Source organism: Oryza glaberrima, chromosome 11 (genome assembly GCF_000147395.1).
Source record: "Oryza glaberrima chromosome 11, OglaRS2, whole genome shotgun sequence".
In the NCBI taxonomy this organism is placed as follows: Eukaryota; Viridiplantae; Streptophyta; class Magnoliopsida; order Poales; family Poaceae; genus Oryza; species Oryza glaberrima.
Window position 1 is genome coordinate 21,144,615 of NC_068336.1, and position 10,822 is coordinate 21,155,436.

At 40.3% G+C, this 10,822-nt stretch overlaps 2 protein-coding genes across 2 annotated transcripts; both read left to right on the forward strand.

Annotated features, from left to right (window-relative positions):
• The first annotated feature begins 869 nt into the window (after positions 1 to 869).
• LOC127754768 (disease resistance protein RGA5-like) lies at positions 870 to 4,725 on the forward strand. The gene is made up of 5 exons (XM_052280341.1): positions 870 to 1,025; positions 1,101 to 1,172; positions 1,296 to 2,186; positions 2,449 to 4,483; positions 4,579 to 4,725. The coding sequence occupies exons 3-4, from the start codon at positions 1,306 to 1,308 to the stop codon at positions 4,475 to 4,477; spliced, it is 2,910 nt and encodes a 969-aa protein (XP_052136301.1). The 5' UTR covers positions 870 to 1,025; positions 1,101 to 1,172; positions 1,296 to 1,305; the 3' UTR covers positions 4,478 to 4,483; positions 4,579 to 4,725.
• On the forward strand, positions 4,587 to 6,712 carry LOC127755801 (probable protein phosphatase 2C 36). The gene is made up of 5 exons (XM_052281444.1): positions 4,587 to 4,887; positions 4,983 to 5,278; positions 5,361 to 5,567; positions 6,347 to 6,463; positions 6,680 to 6,712. Exons 1-5 carry the CDS (start codon positions 4,587 to 4,589, stop codon positions 6,710 to 6,712), a joined length of 954 nt encoding a protein of 317 aa, XP_052137404.1.
• The last annotated feature ends 4,110 nt before the right edge of the window (positions 6,713 to 10,822 follow it).

Here is a 10,822-nt window from a genome sequence, read left to right on the forward strand (position 1 = left end):
TCGTATATGTGACTTATTCAATTCGTCTTGAGTCTGAACGTCTCGTCTCCTCCGAGCGCCAGGCCGCCAGCCAGCTCCTCCAATTTCATATTTTCATTCATCCAGCGAATAGCAAGTTAGCAAGCAACCAACATGCAAGGCACTAGGCAGCAAGCCAGCAACAACAATGAATATTCTCCGTTTTTAGTTTGACAGTTTCTGATTATGCAAAACAAGAGTTAAAAAATGTACTATTCTTAATATACCGCATTTGCTCTATAGTATATAGTATATACATTATTTTAGCTATATTTGATACCTGATTTAGGCCTCACTTAGAGCCTTGTACAGGGCCTATAAATTTAACGGCACGGCCCTGCCAGGTCGCACCGGCACAGCCGCCCTCCCGTACTCGCCCACATGCCATCGTCGCCGCTCCAGTGCTTTCTGTCACCAATTCGGCCAAGGTGAAGAAAAAAAGGAGAGAGGGAGGAAGAAGGAGAGAAGATAGCATGTGGGTCCCATAATTTTTCTATTGTGTGAATGACAAATGGCCCATACATTTTTTTTAATTCTAATCCAACATAAGCATCACATCAACGCCACGTGGAACGAAGACTAGGTCAATATTGTCATATAGGCGCCACGTCAGCGAAACCGCCCTTCAAAACCACCGAGAGAGTCAAATTACACTGGTTTTAATAGTTGGGGGTCGAGATATCTGGTATTATGGTTTAGGGTTAGGATATGAATTACACTAGTTAAGGGAGTCAAAAATGAACTTATTCCAGAAAAAAAAATAGAAACGAGGACGGAATCCAACACGGTCCATAACCATAACTGATACGGAGTCGAGGCCCAGCCCAAAAGGCATCGTCTCTTCCCGGAGCCGTTCCGTGTCGATTGGACTCGACTCGAGCGCCGTCTTCTCCTGGTCCTGGACGCGGCGCGGTGTCGGATTCTTCCGTACTTCCGTCTCGAGCGACGCCGCCGGCGACAACCGCTTCCTCGCGACCTCCCGTCGCCGGCGAGGAAACCTCGTCTTGGTGAGTGCCCGTCTCCACTTCTCACTGGTAGACCATATCCTTGTCTTGATCTAACCCTAGCCCGCCCTTGCACAGGTCCTCCAAGTTCAAGGTATCGAGCTATGGGATAATCCCGAATTCCCGATCGATTTCGATTCTATTTACACGGTATGTTCTTCACCCTCTCATCAATTTCTCGCTATTCGTTTAATTTCCTGCTATCCGTAATTCAATACCCATGGTTTCCTGCTATCCACATTCAATCCCCATGGTTTATTTGGTGTTCTCTAGTGTTGGGAAGATGGATCCTCCCATCACTGCCTCGCTGGGAGCCATTCATATTGTTTTTGGGAAACTGGTCTGGTTGCTCTCCGAGCCTGGACTGCGGCTGCACAAGGAAGGGATGAAAGCGCTAGGTGTGCTCAAAGACGGCCTCCAAGTTTTGATAGAAGATTATCTGATGGAACCATCAGATCTGGAGGGCCCTGCCTTCAAGGCTAACTACTGGATGAAGGAGGTGCGGGAGCTGTGCTACGACATCGACGACTTTGTTGATGAGCTTTTCCATGCTGCCGCTAATGTCAAGATCCAAAGAGCTCTCCAGTTTAAGGCTTCTCCACTCCGGAAGAAATTGCCCCTCTTTAAGACTTCTCAGCTCCAGGAGAAGTTATCCCGCTTCAACGCTTCTCAGCTCCAGAAGAAATTGTCATGGAGGCAAAAAATTGTTGATGAGGTCTCAAGTTTCAGTTCTTGCTTGAAGGAATTGATTATGCTTTATAAGCGTTATGATCTTGGCAGTTTAGAGAGACGTTCCGGGTGGGAATCAAATGGAACAATGTCTTTAACTCTCCCGTTAGCTGAAGAGACTAGCCAACGCTGCTACCTCGGTATGGACAAAGATATGGATAAACTTGTTGGGTTACTAAATGATGGGCAGCAAGAATGCAAGGTCATTGCTATCATTGGACTTTGTGGTGTTGGCAAGACCACCCTTGCTGAAGAACTTTATCAGAAGTTTGGATTTCAGTTTCAATGTTGTGCCTTTCTAAGGTTATCTCGAAAACCTGACATGAAGAGGGTGCTAGGTAGTTTATTCTCACAAGTTCGGCAGCATGATCCTCCTGGTACTGTTGAGGTGGATAATTTATCCCATGAGATCAAGTCATATCTGAATGACAAAAGGTAAAAATGTTGAGTTTCTTTCTTTTAATTGGCTTATCATTTTGATAATTTAATTTATTAGCTTTAATTGTTCATTTTCCATTTTTAGTAATTGATTTCCTCCATTTAGTAACTTGTTTATTAGATTTTTTTTATCGTTGGGTATAGATCCTGCGGTCAAAAAAAAATCTGACTACTTTAAGCCCTGGTTTATATCGTCACTTATTTAGATGGTCCCTTATTTTTTGAGACTCTGGGTTAGCTAAATTATGACTTTTGGCAGGTATTTTATTGTAATTGATGGTGTTTGGTCATCATATATATGGAACACTATCAATCAGACTTTGCCAAAGAATTTTTACAGTAGAATATTGATAACTACAGAAATTGATCATGTAGCTCAGAGGTGCTGTGTTGATAACCGCAAATACATCTTTAAGAAGGAACCATTTAATAAAGTTGAATCTGATGAATTCTTCAGCAGAGTCCATGAGTCAAAAAATGCTGAATATCTAAAGGAAATTTCTTCTGAGATTGCACAACTCTGTAGTGGCTTACCGCTCATGATGGCTATTGTAGCTAGTATTTTAACACGATTGCCACCAAGCACAGAGCAATGGAATGTTGTAAAAAAATCATTGAGTTCTAAATTGGAAGGGATTTTGGACCTCATTTACAACATTCTTCCTCATCCTTTAAAAGCATGCATGCTTTATCTTGGAATATATGAAGAAGATGATATAGTTTTAAAAAATGAACTGTTGAGTCAATGGTTTGCAGAAGGATTTATTGATACAGTTGATGGAAATGAGGAGAGGGTGGCATTGATCTATTTTGATGAGCTTATCAGCTATGGGCTAATACAACCTGTAGAGACCAGGTTTGATAATGAAGTGTTGTCCTTTAGAGTGCATTACATGATAATTGATTCTATTCGGTCTAAGGCAGTCCAGCACAATTTTGCCATTGCAATTGATAATCATCAGACAGATGTGCGAATTGCTGATAAGATTCGTCGGTTGTCCCTTCGTTTTGGCAATGCAAATGATGTGACAACACCAATTGGGTTGAGATGGTCACAAGTTCGCACGCTTGTCTTTTTTGGACCTCTCCGCTGTACACCTTCTATTGCTGAGTTTAGAGTTCTTCGAGTTTTGATCCTTCGATTATCTGCTGATGATGATGATGTAACTTATGACCTCTCAGAAATTGTTGAGTTGCTTGGATTAAAGTATCTGTATATTGATGCATGCCATCTGAATATAAGGCTACCAATGCAGATGCGACAGTTGCAATATTTGGCAAAGTTAAAAATAGAAGCAAGATTGAGTTATGTTCCATCAGATATTTTTTATTTGCCACGATTGCAACAGTTGATTCTTCCAAGTGAGACTACTTTGCCCCATTTCACTGAGCCGATGAAGTCTCTTCATACTTTAGGGTGTTTTGATCTCAGTGGGAGCTCAACAGAAAGTATTGTGGATATTGGGAAGATGGTAAATCTTCAAAATCTAAACATGACATGTTCTAGTGGACAGCCTGCCAATCTGAAACTTCTAGGATCTGTTCTCAATAAACTCAAAAACATGAAGTCTCTAATTCTGGTAGTTACTGGTTCATTGGATGATGCTGATTCTTCAATTATGGAAATTTCTTCTGATGACTTCAGTGTTTCATCTCCTCCGGTTCTTCTGACAAGGTTTGAATTTTCATGGCGCTCATGCATATTTTCATGCCTACCTAGGTGGATCAAAGAACTGAACAATCTCAGTATCTTGAAGATTGCCATTAGTGAGATGTTGGGACATGATATTGATGTTCTTAGTGTGTTACCTGCACTCACTTCTCTCTCTGTGTATATCCAAAGAGCACCTGAGGAAAGGATCAGTTTTGGTAAAGGAGGATTCGCAGCTTTGAAGTACTTTAAACTCAAGTGCACTGTACCTTGGCTCAAAGTTGAGGTAGATGCAATGCCTAATCTTGAAAAACTGAAGCTAAGGTTCAATGTTGGTCTCAGTCTGCAAAGAGTGGGGGGTCTGCATGGCAATAACCTTATCAACATTGAGCACTTGTCAAGGCTTAAGGAGATATATGCAAAAGTGGAGAGTGAAGGTTCTGTTGATGCAGGGTCTGCTTTGATGACTGGTGTTTGGAATGATCCAAGAAATCCTACAATTACCATTCAATTGATTTGTGGTTTCTATGGTGAAATGACTAGACGGATGACAAAAGATGATATTATCTTGGAAGAAAATCCAGACAGCATAACTGAGGATGAGGTCAGACAGAAGGATGAGAAGAAAAGTGGATGATCACAGGTTTCAATTTTTCGCTTCTTTACTTGTTTCACTTTTTGAACCTAATTACTCGTGTAATTCCTATTATAATGCAGCTAATTGGTGTTTGTAATTAGGACTTAATATGACATCAGAGGCTAGTCCTGCACTTCCTCGAAGACATATTGCTCATGAAATCCCACGGCTTCTTCCTTCATGTGGTGGGAAATGGCCCTCCTCTAATGCTGCCTTTGAAGGCCACAACCTTGTGAACTGCTATGCTGGCAACCTCTCCATCGCTGTCATCCAAGCCAATAATTCCTTCAAGGAGCAATACCGTGTTGAGTCATCCCAACCCTTCGGCACCGTCATTGGCATCTTCGATGGACATGGTGGCTCCGAAGCTGCCCAATTTGCTTGTGACAACCTCTTCCTCCACCTCCAAGGTGAGTGAATCCCCAACTGCAACCACTGACTATCATACATATTATGTTGAATTATTGATGTGACACGAGTTATTTGGTTTGATCTGTGTGTGCAGAGAATTTGTCCAGCTCACAACGTGTGACAACTGATGCTATCAGCAAAGCATTCAAGGCCACTGAAGAAGGGTTCATTGAGCTTGTGTCTCGCCAATGGAAAACCGATCCACAAATTGCAACTGTTGGGGCATGCTGCCTTGTTGGTGTTGTGCAACAAAAAACACTATTCATAGCCAACCTTGGAAACTCTCGGGCTGTTCTTGGAAAGATCAGTTGCACTGGGCAGATTGTTGCTGAACAGCTCTCTAGTGAGCACATTGCCAATGATGCATGGAAAGCAAAGGGCCTCGTACAGGTCAGCTTTATGTTACCATTTCATTTGTGTCACAATATTTGAATCTTATATGTTCTACTTATGCATTGTATGCATGATGCAGGTGTTGAGAGCGATAGGTGATGCATACTTGAAACACCCACAGTATAGCAGGGAACCACTCAACAAACCAATACTAAGTGCCAATCCATCTATTGTTTCACACGTTCTTCGACCAAGTGACCGCTTCATCATATTTGGCTCAGCTGTTCTATGGGAATATCTGTCCAATCAGGAAGCTGTTGAGATTGTTAAAAACCATCAAGCTTCTGTAAGCTTCCAACTATCTATTTTCTCACCTTCATCTTGTTTATATAGTGCTTCATTTAAATTGTTTAGCTTTCTTATGTTGTCAATAATGACTAAAACCAGTCAATTTACAAAACGTTTGTGCTGTGCCTATGCCTTGCAAAAAAGTTTACGCACAGTAAAAAGGCTTAGGCATATAGCAATATTTGAGATTCTGATATGCCCCCCCCCCCCCCCCCACACACACACACACAAAAAAAAAAATTGATGTTCACTCATTTGGTTCACGTGGTATGACTGTATTAGCTATATGCAAATTGTAGCTGTATCACTCATTGCGCTCCTGTAGTTCCAAGTGATGTTACTAAGTACTGTGGGTCCATACTAATACTAAATGTTATTAATTACATGGAAAGAACACCAATTTTTATGTTCAAGTACTCGAGATTTATAGCCTGCTGCAGTATATGATCAAGATTTATTTACATGCAAAAAAAAAAAAGAGTTCTGTTTAGCATGAAAACAGTGCTGGTAGTATGCTTGCCTTGTAATATAATTTTAGTGCCCATCCTCCACATTCATTCAGGATTCAGGATGAAAACATGTTTCTGTTAGTTGACTTTTCTCAATTCAGGCTTGAGAGGTGTATAATGGATTCTTTTTCCATTTAGTTACCTGTGTTCTAAGGCATACAATACATATTTGTGTTTGGTACTCTGGTTCTTGATGACCTAAAAGGCTGCAAGTTTGCTGCTATGGCCATAAATGTTACTGCTGCTAACTTCGTTCTGTTCTGTTCAGGGAAGTGCCAAAATGCTAGTAAAAGCAGCTCTTCATGCAGCAGCCAAAAAGCACAACTTGCATTACTCAGATCTCTTGAAGATGGACAGGGATGATCCTAGGCATGTCCATGAGGATGTAATTGCCGTAGTCTTATTTATAAACTATGATCAATTACTGAAAGGGAAACAAGGGCGGCCTCTTTCCATCAGATACCCTAGATCCATACAACATGGATTAGTTCCTTCAAGCAGAATTAGTTAATGAGATGTTTTCATTGAAACAACCTTGAAAAGAGGACACAACAAAACCTCTGACTATGCTAAATTATCAATACCTTTTGTATTATGATAGATAATATTCTGTTGTTTTGCATCATACAAGTAATGGGAAACTTTGATTGTAATATATATACTCACTCTGGTCAGATTTACTCAGAATTGTATTTCTTATATCGATATATTGATTAAGGAGTACGTACTTGGAAAGTAAAATGGAAAAGATGAATCATCTCAGAACTCAGATGCAATTGTGGTTGATTGTCAGTGCTGTAGTATTTTCGTACAGACGTACAGTGTCCGTTCCATACGGATATCACAAACTCATTTTTCCTGAAATTTTACCAGTGCAATATTTGTATTTAATATTTTTATCAGAAAGACCTCTGTTTCTCAATGGGAGCTTTGATGTAACTATGTAAGTGAAAGCGAAATGTCTCGCATAAGAGAAGGGCCAGGATATTGTCGGCAATGCAACGACGACATAATCAGAGCTCAACAACACAAACTAATCCAAACTAACTGCAAACTTTAACTGATTCATTGGTCTTTGATATTGAGCTCAGAATGTACAACTGATTGAACAAAAGGAGTACATACGTTGAAGCATGGAGCTTCTTTTTAATTCTTCACTCTACATATATGCAACCATCTCAACATTCGTCAAGAGTTCATCACCTGTAATATTCGTCAAGAACTACGAGTGTAGGGTTAGTAGAGTAGGTGCGTAACTCTTATCTGTCCGGAGTTAAATCGCAGCGTTTATGATTATGCTCATACGGATCTATATGCCTTTCCTATGAGTTTATTGTGGCTCATGGATTTATCATTGGTGCTCCATCTATTGAGAGCGCATAACTACGACGATATACGTTTGTGATGATCTGTATGTACTTCTACTACCTATCTAATCGGAGAAAAAAATAGTCAATAACTCTTGCAAGTTGCAACAATAAGAGGATGACTTCAAAGAAAGACCCTAGATTGAAATAACCAAACTGTTAATAATTACTCCCTCCTTTCCTAAATATTTGACGCCGTTGACTTTTTTAAACATGTTTGACCGTTCGTCTTATTCAAAAACTTTTGTGAAATGTGTAAAGCTATATGTATACATAAAAGTATATTTAACAATAAATCAAATGATAGGAAAAAAATTAATAATTACTTAATTTTTTTGAATAAGACAAACGGTCAAACATTTTTTAAAAATTCAACGGCGTCAAATATTTTAGGATGGAGGGAGTAGCACGCTACCGATCTTTAACGCGCGTGATTTTACCCTGCAATGCTATGAGGATGCTATGGCTAGAATGCTTCAAATCTGGCTATATAGCTTTGGAAAAAGTAAGAGATTGTTTTTTTCTGAAAAAAAATAAAGACAAAATATAAGTCATTTCCCATTCCCATCTTTTTTTTTTTTACGATTCGATGCAAAATCAACCTATCAATGTATACGAACACGTGCACGCGAAGAAGAATCCGCCGTCGATTGGGTCAGGCCAGCGTCAACAGCACCCCAAACGTCGACGGTACACACGATCAGTCGATGAATCTTGCTTCATCCGTTTCAAAGGAGACAATCCCGCATCCAGGTTGACTTTTTTTTTTTTTAAGATGAAGCGAGTAATTAAGTCTATAAAAGAAGGTGTTTTATCTGCACTCTAAGTAAAATATTACTGCTTTCGTTTCACGTTATAAAACGTTTTGATTTTGGTCAAAGTTAAACTGCTTCAAGTTTGAGTAAGTTTGTAGAAAAAAATATTTTCAACCCAAAACAATTTATTATGAAAATATATTCAATTATTGATTTAATGAAACTAATTTAGTATTATAAATATTACTATATTTGTATAAACTTAGTCAAATTTAAAGTAGTTTGACTTTGACCAAAGTCAAAATATCTTATAAACTGAAATGGAGGAAGTACTAATTAACACTAACATATATATAAATTTTAATGATAATACAAAAATGACAAGATTGATTATTTAGGATGATATAAGACACCACATAAACATACAAGTCCAAGGGCTCCTACTTCACTTTGCTTTTTTACTTTGAACTCTATTAATTTTTGGCATTACCAATTTTAAGTATGGCAACAAACTAAATATACTCTTGTCCTTATCTCTCTACTAAAAGTTACTGGCATTTTCGGAAGCTTCTTCTCATACAAACACGTCCTACTAAATTTAGGTAAGGTTATAAAAAAACATCCAAACGTTAACAAGATTTTAGTAATTGTCGAAATTTAGCAATGTAATATTGGTACGGTTAATTGTGAAGATTTATGACGTGGCATGCATGCAACGGTGATATATTAAATTAGTTAGCACGCTACCGGTTTTTAATGCGCGTGACTTTACCTTGAATACAATGAGGATGCATGGCATGGCTAGAATGCTCAGATCTGGAGATAGCTTTGGATAAATGGAAGAGTTTGTTTTTTTTTTAAAGAAAGTAAAGACAAAATATAAATCATTTCGAATTCCCAGCATGATTTTTTTTCTTTTTTACGAGGATCCAAAACAAAAAAAAAACAGCCAATTAATCAAATGTATACGAATACGTGCACGCAAAGAAGAATCCGCCGTCGATCGGGCCAGGTCAGCGTGAACAGCACCCCAAACGTCTACGGCCGGCACACACGATCAGTCCATACTCTACCGGAAAATATTTAATTTGTACACCCCAGATATAATTACACATACATATATACACATGGTTTAAACAGTTACATAAAAATTTTAAAAAATTTAACAAGATTGTGATTACGATGATAAGACACATAAATATATTAGTCTAAATTTGATCACGTATGGAAAAAAACAAAAGAGTAAATTGCATCGGTGGTACGTACACGAACGTGTCAGATGGGTGCAATCTAGTGTATGAACTTGTAAAATGCTCGTTTTGATACATGAACTTATCTTGTGCGTGCGACCTAAGATCAAAAGGACATTACATGATTAATTTTGTTGATTTATGTGCCGATTAGGATACTACATAAACATATATATAAGAAGGTTGCTACTTAGTCATGCACATGTTCAATAAAAAGATAGAATGAGATATAGTGATCGGAGAGAGATATAAAAAAACGAGAAATGATAAAGGGTTAGAAACACACGAAATTCAAGATAAAGTAGAAAACAAATTTATAAATATAGCATGTTTTATGTATACTCACTACTACCTCCGTCCCAGAATATAACAACTTTGAGCTATGAATCTGGACATACAATTATCCAGATTCATAGCTAAAAATGCTTATATTTTGGGACGGAGGGAGTATATATGTATACACGCCACATCCTAATCAACATCAGCTAGGTAAAATTAACCTTGCCAAGTCATTTTGAACCTAGTTCGTACAAATTAGATAAGTTCGTGTACTAAATTATACCCACCTTACCACCAATGCAATTTACTCAAAACAAAAACTACAAACCCAACCCTTATAGTTGTATCACCCTCCTCGTCCCCGGCCACCGCCATCGACGCACGCACCCATCGGCAACAGGTGTTCATGGTTGACTTGAGCAAATCTTAAGATATACGCCGGTTCAATCTTCGAATCTGCTCATATACGTTTTGTATATTGTGTTTTTTTTTCAAAAAAAAAAAAACAAGCTCAGCCCTCGTATCACCACCCTCGCCTTCCCCCCACATCCGCCGGCCGTCGTCGTCGCCGTCGCCCCCACTCGCGCGCGCGGACGGTTGTGCGCTTGATCGTACGGTGTACTTGGCTTAATTAGCCCCTTTTCCTCCTCGACACATCGCTTTTTGCCCCCATCCCCTCGACGCGCACCGCACCGCACCGCCCCCGCGCGCGCGCAACAGCTAGCTAGCCTACAGTGACGCGCGCGCACGCACGCGCGGGCGCGGCTGGTGGTGGTGGGATCTCCGGGGCGAAAGCGGACGCGGCAACCGCACGGCCTTATCAACCCCGGCCCCCTGCCCCCGCGCGCGCTTGCATTGCATCCTGTGGCGGCGCGCGGCGGGATCGAGCGATCCATCCATCCATCCATCCGCGGCACGCGCGCTGTACTCGTACCAAACTACGTGAAGTAGTACGCACTTTTGCTGGGTCGTACGTACGTCGGCGGCGTCGGCGACGGCGACGCGTGCATGGGGTGTGGCGATCGAGAGACGGCGGCTGGGGCGTCGGCGTCGACGCGACGATGGCGACGGTCGCTAGCTAGCTTGCGTGGTT